Source organism: Trichechus manatus, unplaced genomic scaffold, assembly GCF_000243295.1.
Source record: "Trichechus manatus latirostris isolate Lorelei unplaced genomic scaffold, TriManLat1.0 scaffold00080, whole genome shotgun sequence".
Lineage (NCBI taxonomy): Eukaryota > Metazoa > Chordata > Mammalia > Sirenia > Trichechidae > Trichechus > Trichechus manatus.
Window position 1 is genome coordinate 7,450,066 of NW_004444016.1, and position 18,176 is coordinate 7,468,241.

Genomic DNA, 18,176 nt, shown 5'->3' on the forward strand with positions numbered 1-18,176 from the left:
CTCTGTTGGTTAGTAATAGCTGAGATGATGGGAGGGAGGGATATTCTCTGAAGAGCAAAAGGGCAGCTGGCTTCACAGCTGTGTGGGCGGCAGTGAGCTAAGAGGTCCCTGTTCTCTTCTCCATCAATGAAGGGGTCAATCAAGAAAAAATGTGCAATTAAAAAAAAAAAGTTTAAGAAGAAAAACCAAACCACAACAACCTCCAAATTATATTAATTTGGTGGTGGCCTGACATTCCAGAAACCAACCATGGGAAGGGACAATTCTAACTTCTTCCTCTAGTCCTGAATGAGCTTAGCCTTTTTTTCTTTTTCCAGGGTTGACACCCATGGAGCAACACTGCTTGGTGCCCTGTTACCTGGAGGCTTGGCCTGGCCTGGGGGCTTCACCACAGTCAAAGAGGAAATCAGAAAGCCCTGTCCTTTTCCTCTCTTTTTGGAGAATGGTCTTCATGAGCAAGGTCAGCATCAAGCAAAATTGCATTAGCTAATAGTAGCCGTGTGCAAGTTACTTCATCCCTTTGAGCCTCAGGGCCCTCATCCATTAAAGTGGGGATAATACTACCCACCTCCCTGGGGCATTGTAAGGGTTAAATGAAATCCTGTAAGGGAAATACACTTTAGAGCTATGAATACCATAAAAATACCATTTTTTTCTGCCTTCAAGTTCTTCTTATTTACCCCCTTTGCCTCTTTTTTCTCCTCCTTGCAGCCCTCTCCCTTCCATTGCCCTCTCTGTGGTGCCCTCCGTCACCCCATATAAACTTAACATGTCCACAAAAGAATTCTTGATTCCCATGGCCCTTTTGAACCTGCTTCTTTCCCCATCCCTCCCCATCCTGATGGCAGAGTCATTGTTTATTCAGTTTCTCAGGCTAAAATCCAAGAAGTTGTCCTTGTTTCTTTTCCTTTTTACAACACCCACATTCAATCTATCCACATGTCCTATAGGTGATTCCTCCAAAACATATCCTGAGTCTGACCATTTCTCATCCGCTCCTCTGCTAACACCCTAATCCCAGCCAACATCATCTCTAGCCTGGATAACTGCAAGCATCCCCTAACTAGTCTTTCTTCTTCCACTCTTGACCCATAGGTCCTCTTTTCTGTGTAGCAGAGTCATATTTCTAAAACATAAATCAAATCATATCACTCCCCTGCTCAAAACACTACATTGATTTCCAAATTTACAAGGTCCCACATGGTCCCACACGATCCCACATGATCTGGCCCTTGCCTACATCTTCAACCTGTGATGACTATACTGCAGCCACAGGGGCTTCCCTCTTATACACTAAGCTTATTTTTGCCTCAGGGCTTAATATGTCTGATCCCTCCTTGTCCCAGTTCAGATGTTACCTCCTAGAGAAACCTGCCTTGAGCCACCTGTCTAAAATAACTCTGTCCCCTCAGACTCTTTAGCACATCACTCTGTTTTGTGTGTGTGTCTGCGTGTTACTTATTTCTGAAATTATCCTATTTCTTTATTTACATGTGTATTTTTGGTCCATATGTCAGTATGGTCTATTGTTCCCGTCCAGTGACTACAATACTACTTGACATATAGTAAGTGCCCAGTAAATATTTTGAATGAACAAATGAATGCCCTTGCTCTAAAATTACTTCCTGTTTTCTCTCCCTACCCCCATTCCATTCAGATCATGGATCTCATCTAGAAGGTGATATAGAAGCCTCTGTAAATATTTGCTGAATGAATGAAGCTAAAATGAATTACACCAACAAAGAATGCCAGTCACTTAATGCATAACTATTCCCAGGAGTATTTACGTCCGCAAACAGAAAGCTTGAATTTCAAGCATTGTTGACAAATTGCTGTTCCATGGCTTCTTAAAGAAGTTGCTGTTCCACAGCTTCTTAAGTCTACAAATACTTACTAAGACCCTTTAGAGCTTCCTTGAAACCAAAGTTGACATTAAAATACAAAACAGTGATTGAAAAGGATTGTTTCTTTCTAAGGAAAGAATTGGGGATTGGGAACCAGAGGCCTAGGTTCTGATCCCAGATGTGCTACTAATTAGCTCCTTGGATAGGTTGCTTGAGATAACCAACATGTACTAAGCATCTAGCAGGTGTCTGGCTCTGAGCTAGACACTGTACTCACACATGCAATATTTGTAACTGTTCAAGGGACATAATTTTAGTGTCTCTACTTTCTAGAGAGACAGGTTACCATGCACAAGGGCACTCCCCTAATTAGCAGTGAGGTCTGGACTCAGACCCAAGTTTGGGTAAGTCTGCACTCCTGTTCCTTCCACTGTTCCCTGATAAGGTATCTGTCTTAGTTATCTAGTGCTGCTATAACAGAAATACCACAAATGAGTGGTTTAAACAAACAGAATTTTATTTTCTCACAATTAAGGAGGCTAGAAGTCTGAATTCAGGGTGCTGTCTCCAGGGGAAGGCTTTCTCTCTTTGATAGCTTTGGAGGAAGGCCCTTGTCATCAATCTTCCCCTAGTCTAGGAGCTTCTGAGTCCAAAGGACATGTTCTGCTCCCAGCTCTTCTTTCTTGGTGGTAGGAGGTCCCTCTCCTCTCTGCTCCATTCTCTGTTCTATGTCTCAAAAAAGGTTGACTCAAGACACAACCTAATCTGGTAGATTGAGTCCTGCCTCATTAACATGACTGCCTCTAATCCTGCCTCATTAACATCATAGAGGTTAGGATTTACAACACATAGGATAATCACATCAGATCACAAAATGGTAGACAACCACACAATAATGGGAATCCTGGCCTAGCTAAACTGACCCACATTTTTGGGGGACAATTCAATTCATAATATCTTTCATGACTATAAATTGGGAGAAGAAAAGAAACCCTTGAGCTCTAAGCAGTTGCTCTCTAAGGACCCTTTCATATGATTTCTTCACTATATCATTTCTGGATATGGGAAGAAGAGAAAACAAGACTGTGACAGAGAATTTACTTAGGAGTGCAGCTTAGTGGTCAGAGTACAGGCTCAGGAACTCCCAGTTTCACATTCTGCCATTATTACTTACCTTAGGCAAATCATTTAACTTCTCTAAGTCTCAATTTCTTCATCTATCTCATGGGCATAGTAAGAGCACCTACCTCCTAGGTTTGGTGAGACTTAAATGAGATAAAATATATGCCTGAAAGCGTGCAGCCCTGTGCATTGTGAGCACTCCATGAATGTTAGATGTTCATTATGCTAATAATGATTATTATGAACAGTATTAACAAAAAGTCTCAAAGGAGGCTGAAAAGGAAGCCTGCAGAGAAGAGGCAAGATATCTTCTGCTAGCCAATCTTGAGAAGTGGCTGCAAGTTCAGAGGCTCCCAGGGATACTCTATCAGCTAAGAGATGCCAATGGGAGCTCCCATCAGCAGCAGGGGCAGGAGGAGAGAGCAGCTGAAAGGCAGGAAGTCCAAAGCCTGCAGGAAATATTAGCTTGAGAAACAAAGTGTGCTTGGAAAAGCCCAGCCCAGTGTGAGGGCTGGAGGCTTGAAGCTTGGAAGCAGGAAAGAAGCCCACGGACAAGACAGTTCAAAGTAACTCACTACTCCACAGTTATTTCTGACATCTTTACTATTTTCTCTGATACCAAAAAAGTACATTGGTACTTTACAGAACTTTATGTAATGCAAATAACAAAAGAGTCCTCTATCCAAGTTCTTTTTTTAACTTTTTATTGAAGTATAATACATACAGAAAAATATACGCGTCATACTTGATGAATTTTCACAAAATGAATACACCCATGTGACCAGCACCCAGATCGTGGAACATAACATCATCAGAACCCCGGAAGTTCCCCTTCTGCCCAATTCCAGTCAGTATCCATCCCAACAGGAATCTCATCCCTGATTTATTTCACAGTAGATTAGTTTTGCCTGTTTTTGAATTTTAAATAAATGGAATTGTACAGAATATACCCTTTGGCGCCTGCCTTCTTTCATTCAGCACTATGTTGTGAGATTCATCCATATTGCTATTTAGTATTTCATTACATAGATACACCACAATTTATTTATTCATTCCACCACTAATGTATTTGGGTAGGTTCTAGTTTTTAGTTATTATAAATAGTGCTGCTAAGATCATTCTTGTTTATATCTTTTGGTGAGCATATGTATTCATTTCTCTCGGGTCTATCTGTAGGAATGGAATTGTTAGCTTGTAGGATTTGCATATGTTCAGCTTTGGTAGTTACTGTTGCCCAATGCTTTAAAAGGAAATTCAAAGTAAATACTAGATCTCTGCCTATGCTCTTGTAGAAACTTCAGAATGTCACAGTTCTCCAAGGCAAGAAGATGACAAGGGGGCAGTCCAGAGTGACTGGTCCAGTGGCTTCCCAATGGATCGCTCTACCTCCAATCCACCCAGAACACCATGGCCACACGACCTGTCCCAAATTCCACTTTCATTCTGTCATCACCATCCACTCTCCCCAACAGAGGCCATTCTCTAAACATTGTCTAAACACTTCCAGGGAAGTGCTGGATTGCATGCCTGTCCACTTCCTGGCCTTTGACTGGATTTTAATCGTTTCTTATATTAATTCATTTGTCCATGTAACAAATATTGAGGGCCTACAACTCAATCATACTGTTGTAGAATCTGAGATTGAAGCAATGAACACATCCCTGCCCTTATGGAGCTAATGTTCTAGTAGGAGAAACAATAAACAATAAATAAGAATGTGTTAGTGGTGATAATAGGGCTATGGAGGAAAACAAAGAAAGGTAAGGAGAACAAGAGTAGGGTGGGGGAGGAATGTGCTTTTGTACAATAGGGTGTTCAGGGAAGGCCTGGAGAGCAAACAAGATCTAAATTATGTTTTGAAATTATCACTCTGGCTATTATGTTGGAAATAGACTGTAGGGGAGCAAGGTGGAAGAAGGAAGAGATAACGAATGCTACCGCAAGAATCCAGACAAGAGACGATGGTGAATTGGACCAGGGTGATGGTAGTGGCAGTAATGAGAAGTGGTTGCATACAGGACACAGTCTGAAAGTAGAGCTGACAAAATTTCCTGATGGATTGGCTGTGGAGCATAAGAGAGAAGTCAAAGACATCTGGTTTTCACCAGAAACAATGCCTGCTTGCATGTACAACACAGGACCAAGTCTTGAGTCCAGGCGCTGTTGGTTGAATGGATATCTTTCCCGGTTACAGGCAGCCAAACTTCCTATGTGAAAGATCTATTCTCTCTTGTCTTAGAGTTAGTACGGTGTACGTACTAAGACAAAATAATTGGAGTTAGACTACCAGAGTCTGAGTCCCAGCGCTATCACTTACCAACTGTGTATGATAACTCAGGCAACTTATATAACTTCTGAGCCTCCGTATCCTCCTCTGGATAAATAATAATAGTACTTCCATCACAGTGTTGTTGGGGATATTGAAATAGTACACATAAATAGGCCTAGCATAGAGTCTAACACCTAGTCAGGGCTTAAAAAATACCTATGTTAAACCAGTTCTCAGTTAAAACAAGCCGACAGAAGTCTGTGGAGTAAGGGTTATCTTTATTTGAATTGCAAGGTATAAATATGAACCAGGTTTGGAAATACAGGTTGTAACAGTTCAGAAACTTCCAGAAGGGGCCAATACAGCATACCTTTGTAGTCTCGGTGAGGTGAGTGGGGTTACACAAAAGCCTTCCTCACCTCCAGCCTTTTCTGTAGAAATTGGCAGGTAATCAAGTAATTACCAAGAACAGTCAGCTCCAACGTTTCCTGTTCCTCCTCAGCCTTTTTCTTGACTAACACCTTCTCTAGACTGTTCCCTGCTGCACTGACCCCTGTGTGGAGTAGCACCAGAAGAATGGCAGGACTGAGAGAAATGTCTTGACGCAAAGGAGAGTGAGCTCCTACTCTGTGGGCCTGGGGCCATGGCGGGGAAGGGCTAGGAAAGCTGCAGGCATGGGAGCCCAACCTCTTCTGAGATTTGGGAGGGAGAGGACACAGGGAAACATCAATATCTGTTAAACCTTGACATCAGCACCTTCAGCTTTCAAAACACACACGGTAGACAAAATTGCCTAGGCAAGACTACAGTCCAACTCATAGAGTGGATCCTGCAAAGTTAACTCCTACATCCCGACCATACATAACTCCCGACCGTGCAGCACTCTGATCATGGAAGATCTTCAGAAATGTAGACAGACAATAAATTACTACAGATGGGTCACAGAGCCACTCAGATTTGTGGCAGAGGTGCTGAGCCAGATGTGTGGCGCTGAGCTAGATGATGGGGGATGTGGGGTGGAGGGCCAGGAAATTGCCAAAGTAACAATCTAGGCACATGAAATATTATAAATAGATAATTAAAAACGAAATAAACAAACAAACAAACAAAAAAATAGTTGTTAAGTTATTTTTCCATCTGGGCAGAAGTCCCAAAATTCAGAGTTCTTGGGCTTGTGGTATTTCACAGTTAGGTCATCAAATCCAGCGCTGGAGGGTCCAAATGGCAGATCCCTTGGTGACTACTTGAGTACATGGCTTCTCAATCGTTGTTGTTCTCCTCTAGTCCACAAATCTTTCCTTCTTCCTGTCTTTCTCCTTTTTTTTTTTTTCAGTCAAAGATCCTGGAGCATATGGAATTTAACTGGCATTTGAATTCAGAAGATAAGTGTTTAAACAAACTTATGGGGGTAAATGGGGTTTGGTTGAGGGAAATTAGAAGGGCATGAAGGGCCCTTGCTTTTGCTTTCTTCTGACCCAGATCCTATCAAACATATTCCATTTGGCACTTGAAGGCTCTGGTATTTTGGCAAAGCAGTTATGGGAGGCCCAATCTAGATAGCAAATGGGGACAAAGGAGTCTTCATGGCTAGTTGTGCCGTCCTTCACCTCTGCAGAGTCTGTGATCAACCTGTGTCTTCTCAGAGGTAGCAGTCCCCAGCTGATTCCTAAAGCACAAGAAGAAGGCATTTAAATCTCCCAGGTCCAGTCTTAAAAGGTGAGGTAGAAAGGTCGTCTGGGAAGGGAGGGAAGGAGAAAGGATGAGGGAGGGAAAAACCGTCCTCTCAGACATCTCTCCTGAGTATCTGTCTAGCAACTTTTACCCTAAGTGTGGATGAAGCACCCACAGCCTTTTTGAAAACAATTCTGCAATGTGATGTTGACTCCGTGGTAGCCTGCCTCCTGCCTCCCAACCCTTAGGTGAAAAGAAGAATTCAGCATTTCTTGAAACAGATCCAGGAAAGGTAGGGATGGTGCCATGGGGTAAAGATGAACCATTACCTTGAGTGCAGGTCTCTCTCAGTGGGAATTAGTCATGCCCAACTTCACCTTCTCTTCATTTTCCACATTGTAGCCTCCTCTCCTATGGTACCTGAGGAAGATAAGTTTTGTGAGCAAGCCCTGTTTGCTATGATAGAGGAGAAACTGAAGCACAGGATGCATGTCTCAGAGCAGTTCATTCCCAAGAAGTCTGCCATGGTGGTTCCTTCCACTCTTTGGAAAAGACCAGAGGGTATGGCAGCCCAACGGACCCCTGGTCAAAGACCAGCTTCCCAGAGGGATGCCTGTCTCTAACAGTAGGCTATAATTTATAAAGAGCTTTCACCTCATTCATTGATCCTTACGTACTCTTATGAGGTAGATGGGCAGAGATTACAATCACTGAAAGATTGTGATCCTCAGAAAGATGAGGCAACTCATTCCAGGTCTTACAGCAATTGAGTTACACTGCTTGAAAACAGGCATAGACTACTTGGTAGGTCTCCCCTGACCTAGGACATAACCTGGATTGGAAGCATGGCTTGATGTCCAGTTGACTCAGAATTGGAAGGATATACATCCATGCTTTGACTACCAACTCACACACTAATGTCATCAAAGAACATAGCCAGGAGAAAGAAATGGGTAAAGAGCTGACTCCATGGGTGGGTTGCTGAGCCATAGAGGCAGGAAAAGAATTCCTGTGAAAAGCAGAACCTGCTGTGGCCTGGCAGGTTGTGCCCTGGGCTTTAGACACAGGACTCATGTCATACCAAAGAAACCAGGCTCTTGGAGAACCAGCACCCAGGAACGTCAGTCAGACCCCTAGCCTAGGATTTGAGGAGGTGGGGGACTCATGTGATCACCAGCCAGAAGATCCAGAAGGAGGAACAATGGAGTAATTTGCAGAAACAGTCAGCAGGGGCCCCCAACACTCACCTAAACATGAGAAGCCCCACAATGACGAGCAGACAGACAGAAGACAGTACCACTGCCACCACGGCCAGGATGGTTGTGTGGTCATACGAATACAAGCGGTTTTCCACTGGGAGGCTCAGCCCGTGGCACCTCTCTCCATGGTAACCCGGCTGGCAGCTGGTTCAAGACAGAACAAGGAGTTAGGGTTAGTGGTTCAGCCCTTCTCCCTTGGCAGTAGCCCAGCCAAACCCCATTCCTCATACCTCCAGCCTATCAATCTCTAACCATGATCTTTGTCCTTCCTCTATCTTTCTCTTTTGGTAGGAGACTCTTTAAAAGCCCCTCTGAATGCTCCATGGCCTTCCTCCCTCATTCCATGCCCCCCCACACACCATTCTCTCTGGTTCTCTGGCCCAAGAGTCCTGCTCCAGGCAGGGAAAAAGTGAAGGAGGACTTGAAGGGCTCGGTTAGATATGTTCCATGTGTGACTGATTTATTACACGTGTGTGAAGATATCCTGTTTAAGCCACTTAAGAAGACTTGGGCACAAGAGTTGGTGGGCTGAGTGAGGGGATTCAGTATCACTTCCTATAGTGAGGCCCCTCAACACCCTGACCCAGAAATAAACCAGCCTTCCCATCAATGTTCCCGTGTCCAGTCCTCTCCGCCACTGCCCAGCCTATTAATAGGACCTGTCCCTTTGCCAAGAGTCGTTTTTCTCAAGTTCCCTTCATTTAACTCCCAGCTCCTCCTGGATGTAGGGCCAACTTGCAAGCCATTGGCCTTTGAGCATTGGGGTATCAGGCCTCCTTCCCCACAGGACAAAGCAAACCAACCAAGATAACATCTTTGTGCCCAGCTGTTCTGCCAGAGGATGTAAGAATGTCAGAAACAACCCCCAGGCAGCTCTTCTTACTCAGAAAGTAAATCATATGGCTACTGCCTCTATGATTCTAATGCAAAGCATTTCCTTGAAGCTCTGAAGAAGACTTGGAAGTGCTTACAGTTGAATAAGTACACTCACGTCCCTTCCTTTATCTGATCCCCTCGAAGATCCTTTGATGTAGCTAAAAGCCCCATTTTACAGAAAGGCAAAGTTGTTTTCCCAAGGTCACATGGCACAACAGAGACATGGGTGTGGATCATCTGACTCTGAGCTCAGTGTGCTGCCCACTCACACCCCACAACTGCCTACCTCCAGCCAGGGGTGAGGTGGCACTGTCTGCCTGGGGAGCTTTAGGCCACTGGCTTCTGGTAGTCCTCTATTCTGAGCTGAGCTTTCCCTGGAAAGAGGCTGTGTACCTGGTGCCTCAGAGTGAGGAATCCCTTCTTCCTGCTGAAGTGGATACCAGGAAAGCTCTACAGAGCAGACCAGTCCAGACCTGGCAGCAGCAGAGGGGTCAGGCATCTGGGCACTGGCATAAGGCATGGCTGGGGGTGCTGTTTCCCTGTTCCTGCCTTTCTGCCCAGCACCTCTCCCTGTCCCAGCTCCTTCTGGGTGCTTTGTGCACCACCTCAGTCCAGCATAAATGTAGGTCAGGGTCTTTTTTTGCAACCCCTAGCCCACGACACGACAGCTCCTTGCCCAGCCTCTCCAGGCATCTGTTCCATTGGCCCAGGTGGGCAAAACAACCCCATCCTGCCAGAACGTAGAGCAAGCTGCTAGGAGCTCCCCTGGAAAATGACCCATGCATAGCAGTTCACAGTTTACAAGACACTCTCCATATCTACCAGCTCTACTGGGCCTCATAACACCCTGGTAGGCAGGTACAGCCCCAGTTTACAGATTGAAAGAGTCAGATTAAATGATTTGCCAACAGTTTCACTAGAAAGCAGCAGGACCAAAACTAGAAACGAGTTTTGGCAATTCCAAGTTCATGACTCTTTCCACGCTGAACAGTGCAGATTACCCCAAGGAAACACACGTCTGATAGGTTCCTGGGGATGTCTGACCCTGCTCTCTGACTATATTATTATTATGAATGCTATCAATTATTATTAATAATTAACAACAATAATAAATAGTTAACATTAAAGGCTCACCACGCACCAGGTTCTCTGTGCTAACTGGTTGACAAGGATCATTTGATTCCACTTTAAAATCATCTCTACGAAGGAGTTACTATCTCCATTTTAAAGATGAGACTGAGGCTTAACTTCTTTACTGACATAACTTGCCCAGGCTACACAGCTAGTGAGTGGTAGAGCCAGGATTCAATCCAGCCGCCCGGATGGCTTCAGAGACTAGGGGGAGAAGCTGAGTTTGTTTTTCACTTCCAGCCCATCACTCAAACCCCACAGGTAGTTACTCAGATGATAGAAATAAAGCTTGGCCTCAGAGCCCCGCAATTCAGTTACATAATCTCTCCACCCCCCCACCCTGAGTCAAAAGGATAATAATGTAAACATCCTAATATTACCCACCTCTCCCTCCCTTTGCAGATGACTCCTGGCTTCCCCAGGGAGTTGGAGGGGAAGGGGAGGGATGAGTACATTCCAAGCATCCCAGGGTGGGAGTGAGATCATGTGTCTTGCCTAGCGCCAGCTGCCCATCAAACTGGGGCATGTTCTTCTTACCCATGTCTGTGACCCATTTCAGAACTTGTATTACAACAGAAGCAAGAGCCCTCGAGGGTCCAGAGACATCTTCCAAACTGAGTTTCTCATTCCTGCTCCAGGAGGGGGAGGGGGCACCATTTGATAGGGGGACTCAAAAGACTCAAAATACTTGAGTTCCAGACTGGTCCTGCTGCTATTTCTAGCCAGGTGATCTTGGACAAGTCACTTCACCTTTCTAAACTTTGGTTTCCTCATGTAAAACATAGGAATAATAAATGCCTACCTCACTACAGAGTATCGTGAAAATCAAATGGGGTAATATAGGTGAAAGCACTTGATAAAAAGCCAAGTCCCATGTTGCCAAAGACAAGGAAGCTTGCCATTTCCAGGGGACTCTTTACTAAGATGCTCTCTGCAGCTGGGCAGTGGGGCAAAGTGAAGCCCCCAGGCCCCTCTTCCAGCTCTGAGTCCTCCTCAGTCCAGCCGCCCCCAGGCTTTTTCTAGCCACAGGATAACTTTGCTGCCAATTTCTGGGTCAGCAGCCAGTCAGGGTTCCTATTCCCTGAGGGTGACTTTTGGCTGATGACATAGAAGGGTTTTCCTGTCAATGGTGGTGGCGGAGGGCTGGTTTAGGAAGCTGGCTAGCCTCAAGCTCACCACGCCAGCCTGGACACACCCTGGCTGGTGGTTCCTGGGTCTGGAGGCAGAGAGGCTCCACAAGGGGCCCCCAAGGGTAGGTACATAAATGTCATGCTCCCCTAAACCAGGAGACCTGTGTTTTCTTGCTGCCTTCTGCACTGAGAGCCCAGGGCTGAAGGCAGAAAGCAGGAATAAGCCACACCAGGAATCTAGCCCCTTGAAAATTCTGCCTAGCCAGAGAAGAGGGAAACAGACAAGAGTCTTCAAATCAAATTGCTATACTGTTAGGCTAGTAAAAGTCTCCAGAGATCTCTAGGACAACAGCTGCCCTCTGTAAAATCCTGCTCAGGCAGGCCAACACCCAGCGCAGCCTGGGGCAATGAAGAGCATGCTGGACTTAGAGTCAGGTGCCTGGGTCCCTGTCCTTTTTCTACTTATTTAGCTATTGATCACAGAGAAATCATTTCCCACTTTCTGGCTCAAGTTTCCTTATCTTTCAACTGGAGATAGCAACCCCTGCCTACCTAGCAAAAGGCTTTTGAGAATCCCAAGAGACTAACTGTATCTCCCCACCCTCTAGAATAGTGTCTGGCATCAAGTAGGTGCTTAAGATGTATCTGTTGGGTTCAACTCATATTAATTGGAAACTGCAAAGCTCCAGGGCAAAGGAGAGGAGCTACCCTTATGGTTATGATCACTATCCCTACAGCCACTGGGAAGCTGGCCCTGGGCATCCTTATCTAGGAGCTCTGGGCTGAGGTGGTCCATAGAACCCAGCCCTCTGGGAGAAGAGCCTTACAAGGGTTCTGTCCAGCATGAGAGGCCCCATATCCATCCACTAATGCCCTGGACTAATTCAGCCCAGACAGACTCCTGGCCTCAATCCATCTTGACTACCCTCAGTGTCATTGCCTCTACCCTATGCTAATGATACCAGTTTAGAAATTTAAGACAAACATTTCCTCCCTGTCCCAAGATCCTGGGAAGGATAATATGGGGACCCCTAGGCCACTCTCAAGCAACCCATCCAATACAAAGGTCCTGACAAGGATATTATAGGAAAAGACACACAAGTGACCAAGGACGTGGTGAAGAGCAAAGCGTTTGTCTGCCAATTATCCAATACAGGGCAGTTCTGCTATGTGTAATCAGAGGGGACAAGGAAGGTTCAAAAAGCCAAGGGACTATGATCCCAAGACCAGAAAAACTAAATGGTGCCCAGCTACCACCACCAACCACTCTGACTGGGATCACAATGGAGGGTCCCAGACAGAGAGGAAGAAAAATTGCAGAACAAAAAACCAAATTCACAAAAAATGACCATAGTTACTGGTCTGATAGAGACCAAAGGAACCCCTGAGACTATGGCCCGAAGACACCCTTCTGAGCTAGAACTGAAGTCATTATTGGAGACCACCCATCAGCCAAACCACAGACGTGCCCATAAAATAAACAACAATACCCGAGAGGACTGTATTCCTTAGAACAATCTACTATACGAGATCAAAAGGGCAACATTTGCCCAAAAGGCAAGTTGAGAAGACAGGAAGTGGTAGCAATTCAGGACAAAAGGAAACAGGGAACCTAGGATGGAAATGGGGGGAGGGCAGGCACATTGTGGGGAATGGAACCAATGTCATGGAACACTTTGTGTACAAACTATCGAATAGGAAACTAATTTGCTATGTAAGTTGTCACCTAATGTCATAAAATAAATAAATAAATAACAAGCCAAGGGATCTGCGCCAATACAGGCAGCCAGCTTTCCTGACAGGTCAGGAGGTGGTGTGTACCCAGCAGCCTCCTGTCCCTGTCTAGAATCTCCATGCCCCTAGCCTCTCCACGGGGACCTTGTGCCCAGCGGAAGAGAATGAATGTTTGCAGCCTGACGTGGGGTGTTGGCCTCAGGCACAGTGGTGACATTATGCCTGCCAGAGAGCATGGCAGTGCCATCATCCCTGAGGGGTTGCCAAGGCAGTCGTTTGCTGAGCTTGACCTAGCAGAGCGGCCAGGAATTCATGGCCCCTCTGCCCACACCCCTGCCCAGGGAAGGGGTGATGCTCCTAACTGGGGGCTGATGTCTGTTGGGTTGGCTTACTTTTCCTGTTAATCCTTCATAAAGAAAGTATCCTTTCACCCCAATGGCCAAAGGCCAATACCCTCCATGTACTCACCTCCTGGCCCTTGCCAGGGTGAGGAAGAAGGGAGGAGGGTGTCCCCTGCTCTCATGATAATTGTTCTCTGTACGGTCCCATCATGCTTTAGAATCAACCCACTTGTGCATACATAGCCATGTATGCACACACCTTACCAGCATGTGTCCAAATATACCTCACATATACCTACAGGGCTTGAGAAAGAAGGCCACAGGAGCTCCACTCCACCCACCCAGGAAGCCCATTCTGCCATGTTTCCTACTGGCTTCTCCCATCCGGAGTGGGGCATGGGGCAAGAATGAAGGACTTGCCTTCAGGTGCCAGCTTTCCTAGCCACATGCTCATTTCTGGGCAAGCAGGAAATGTCCCCAAGGATACAAGAGCGTCACAAACCCACACCACAGGAAATTGCATCTGATGGGGGGGAGCCCCTTCCGTTGACTAAAAATATTTCTCCTCCTCCCAACTTCCACCCAGAGGTTGAGAAGAAACTGGGTTGAATTATGAATTCAAGGAACAGTAACAAGGAACAATCACGTGGCTGACAAAGAGTGTGCTGACGAGAGTCAGACCATGGGAAGGAACACTTACATGCAAGATGGAGCCCGAAGCTCCTTCACATATTTGCATTCTCCATGGATGCAGAAGTCCTTGTATTTTCGAAGACAAGGGTCTCTCTTCTTCCCTAGCCCCTTGCCCTTCTTCTTTCTTTTCCCATATTCCTCCTTGCTTGGTGTGGCCACAGCTTGTGGCTTAGAGGAGAAAGCAACTGTAGGAAAAAAGCACCCTGGTAAGTCTCTGACTCTCCTGGGGCACACAATCAGAACAGCACAGCATTTGGAGGGAATATGCACCCTTTGATCCCACCAGAAGTCAGAGGCCTGGGAATACCCCTTGGCTCAGTGCCTCCCAAAGGCTGAAGGAAGACTGGGCACAGTACCAAAAAGCGGGAACCTCAGGAGGAAGTAGAGGTAAGGGTATGTTCCAAGGAAGGCATTTCACAAACTCAATTTAAGAACGTCATTCTGAGAATGCTAGCTTCTGTTGAGTGACTGCACCTGATTGGGCAATCCTACCAACATCCCCTCCACCCCACCGCCCACCTTCCATCCCCACCCCCTCCTCCGCCACCCCCAGTTCATTCTATTTTGGCCTTAATCAGCTTCATTTCCTGATGCTGCACTCAATGACCCACTTGCAGGAAGACAGTGTCAGAGACAAAAATTGCTTCTGGAAAAGGTACTTGGAGGTTGAGGGGGGCGGTTCATAAAATAAGAAAGTGCTCATGTCTTCAGGTGGCACCCATTAGCTTCAGGGTACCACGAGCTCAGGGCAGAGCCAGGCTCAGAAACAGCAAGAAGACTGTCCCTGATTAGGGCCTTGTTTTTTTCACTTCAAGCAAAATGTTTACCCTGCTCTGTGCCTTTTGCAGCTCACCCATTTCTCTCAAAGGTCCATTTACATTTATTCCCAAGTGTCCTGTTTATAGCTCTCTAGGATAGGGGGTACAATGTGTACAAGGGCTAGAGAGATGGAAAGTAAGGAACTATCCAGAAGGAACTGGAACAACAATGAGCCCCCACCCCTTCTTTCCAGGCTTCAGAGAGACAGGGAGAAAAACAACCTCACTCAGACATCCAGCTGGGACTTACCATGGGCTACACCCATCATCCCAGGGGTCTGATGCCAGTCCCCCCACTCCCAGGCTTCCCTGCTCCCAGCAGGAAAAAGATGCCCACTGCCCATGGCTATAGCTACATGTTTGGCAGAAGGATATGCATGATACATTAGACTGAAGGCCTAGAATCCTCAAGCTGGAAGTAACTTCAAAGAATATCATGACCTTCCATCTTCAGATGAAAAACATGAGGTCCCAAAAGGCAGAGTGACTTGTCCTAGGTCACGCAGGGTCTGGTCTCTGGGCTCCACATCTGGTGTTCTTTCCTACACACCAAGCTGCCTCATATACCCAGCTGCCTCCCCTTCACTCCCTACAAGTCTAGAGCACCTGGAATATTGTGCCAGGAATGAGACAACAAAGAAAAACAGCAATGGATGGCTCTGAAGTCAGCAGAGCTGTACTTCAATCACAGCCACAAGACCTTGGACAAGTCATTTAACCTCTCTGAACCTTGATGTTCTTGGTAAAATGTGGATACCAAGGGTACGTATCTCAGAAGGTTGTTACAAAGATTAAATTAGCCAGGATAACATGTCAAGTGCCCAGAACACAACAGGCACTTAAGAAATGATAGCAGTTATTTATTTTAGGTGATAGAATTCCCAGATCTGAAAAACAGTCCTTGCCCAGCAAAGCCAAGAGAAAGGAAGAGAGGCAGGTGCCAGCTTATTCTTCCGTCCCAGGCTGATCCTCCAGAGCTCAGAAGGTGAGGCAGGTGCTCAGAGGAACCCAGGTGACCAGAACCGTGGAAATTGAAGCAGGAGAGCCAAGCCAGTCAGAGAGGGGAGGGAGAGAGTAGCACGGAGACAGCCAGGTTGCTCCCAGGGACAGGGAGCAGTGAGTCAGTTCTGCAGAGGTATGAGGAGCAGCCGTGTGGGTGGGAGGTGAGTCACAGTCCAGCACTGCCCAGAGGAGAGGGCCAGGAGAATCCAGACTGTTCAGGCCAGAGGTGACCCCAGAGGGCCACTGTCAGAGGGTGAAAGGTGGAAGCCCAGGCTCAGCTTCAGAGCAGACCCTTGATTTATACAAGAAGCAGAGAGAGCACCTACAGGAAACTCTGTGCAAAGAAGAAGGGCAGCCGAGAAGCAGGTGGGGCTAAAACAGGTGGGTATCTTTCCAACCAAATAAAGTAATACCAGGGCTCCTGGGCTCAGTATCTGCTCCACCCTCAAGAGGATCACTGCAGGTGGCTGGGGGCAGGGAAGCAGGCAATGCCTGAAGCTCTGGACTCTGCCCCTATGCCCGTACCCAGCCACAGCCACAGCCACAGCCACAGCCACAGCCACAGCCACATATGCTGGTTGAAGGATCTCACCTAGCCCTTCCCCGCTTGGAGTCTCAGGGACTCAAGGTGGTCAGGAAGTCTCCAGACTTTGGGGAGGATTGGTAAACACCTAGCAAGTATTCCAATACAGCCCCCTAGGGACCATTCATAGCCTCCCTCACGTAGGGAGGCCAAGAGTTCTTCATTCTCTTCTGTTGCCCTAACCTAGGCACAGCTGGGTGAAGGAGACTAACACTGCACACCTACTATGTGCCTGGGCATCTCCACATCCATTATACAGATAATCGTCATTTGATGTGGGACTTAGGACTTGCGCCCATTTTTACAAGGTACTCTGGGGAAATCATTTCAACCATTCCTTGTTCCTACGATCCAGCTTACCTCAGAGGACTGTACCAACCTCAGACGCCTTTCCTGTCTCAATTTTCCCCAAAGTACTGTATCCAGATGGGCAGGAACCCAGCAGGTGAGACCCAAGGGCAAGAAAGATAGAGGAACTCATATTCCAGGATCCCCAACCCTCCTGTCAGGTCAATAGGCTCTTCCTTGAGGTCCTCCATGAATATCCCCCAATCCACCCAAACCCAGTACCTTCGAGTCGATTCCAACTCATGGTGACACTATAGGACAGAGTAGAGCTGCCCAGTAGAGCTGGTCGGATTCGAATTGCCGACCTTTTGGTTAGCAGCCGAGCTCTTAACCACTGTGCCACCTGGGTTCCCCCCAACCCAGAGAGGTGCCCAGACAGTATGAATCCCAGATCAGCTTATTCTCCAATTGCCCGCCATGGTCCGAGGATGGGCGGCCCCCACATCTACCTCGGAAAAGGTCCAGGTTTGCCTCATCCAAGTCTAGGACTTCCCGGCCCCGGACATCTCCCGCGGGCAGCAGCTGGTCAGTGGATCCAGTGGGAGGGTCCGGGTTGCGGGTTCCGGCCGCCAGCCCTCTCCGAATTCGCTCCAGGCTCTCGCCGGTCACCAACGCCGACAGCACTGCGGGCGAGAGGCGAGGCCGCATCAGACCCCCGGCTGCCACGCACCAAGGCCAATTCTCGCCCACCAGGGCGCACCGGCCCCACCAAGTGGCCCGTGCCGGGGGCGCTGCAGCAACCTTCCCGTTTCCCCAGCACAGCGCCCTCCATCCCGCCGACCTCCGGGGGCGTCGGCAGCCCTCTTACCTGTAGCCAGTAGGAGCTTCAGCACCACCGACGGCAGCAGCTTCATGGTCCTGGGCCCGGCGGAGGCGGCGAGGCAGCAATCACTTTAGAAGAGGCGGCCAAGGGGCGCTGGCACAGGAGCCGGGCGGGCGGAGCGCAGGAGATTCCGCCGGGCACTGTCTGCTGTCCGCCTCTCGGTGCAAGCTTGGCTCTGACCTGCGCGGTGCTCGCGGCCGTTGTGCGTCTGTCTGCTCACTGTCTGTCCGTCCGCCCAAGCCCCTGCGCCTCGATAAGGATGACGAGAAGCGTGCCACGCACAGCTCCCTCGGCTGACTGAGCGCTCCACTGCGCGCCGCCGGGAATAAGGCTCCGGAGGCGCCGAAGCTCCGCCCCACCCAGCACCGCCCCCGCTCCCCCCGCCACCCGACTCCGAGCTGGGACGCCCGCCCAGCTCCCGGCGCCGGCAGCGCAGCCCCCGACCCCGCGGGCGCGGCGGGGACAGGGGGCGGAGGAGGGGGCGGTGCTCACATATTTTGGAACCGGGCCAGCGCAGCCGCAGCCTGACTGT

At 47.9% G+C, this 18,176-nt stretch overlaps 1 protein-coding gene across 1 annotated transcript; it reads right to left on the bottom strand.

The window, feature by feature from the left end:
* Positions 1-6,545: 6,545 nt before the first annotated feature.
* On the bottom strand, positions 6,546-17,934 carry HBEGF (heparin binding EGF like growth factor). The gene is made up of 6 exons (XM_004381068.2): positions 17,630-17,934; positions 17,271-17,444; positions 14,078-14,255; positions 8,154-8,309; positions 7,236-7,326; positions 6,546-6,901 (listed from the first exon to the last, which is right to left on the bottom strand). Exons 1-5 carry the CDS (start codon positions 17,673-17,675, stop codon positions 7,254-7,256), a joined length of 627 nt encoding a protein of 208 aa, XP_004381125.1. The 5' UTR covers positions 17,676-17,934; the 3' UTR covers positions 6,546-6,901; positions 7,236-7,253.
* Positions 17,935-18,176: the final 242 nt, after the last annotated feature.

Excerpts from the sequence above, each read along its gene's own strand:
- HBEGF (XM_004381068.2), bottom strand. The coding sequence starts at position 17,675 with ATGAAGCTGCTGCCGTCGGTGGTGCTGAAGCTCCTACTGGCTACAG. Across the intron at positions 17,445-17,629 it reads GAAGCTCCTACTGGCTACAG|TGCTGTCGGCGTTGGTGACC; the intron begins GTAAGAGGGCTG and ends TCTCGCCCGCAG. Across the intron at positions 14,256-17,270 it reads AAACCTGGACCTTTTCCGAG|TTGCTTTCTCCTCTAAGCCA; the intron begins GTAGATGTGGGG and ends TTTTTCCTACAG.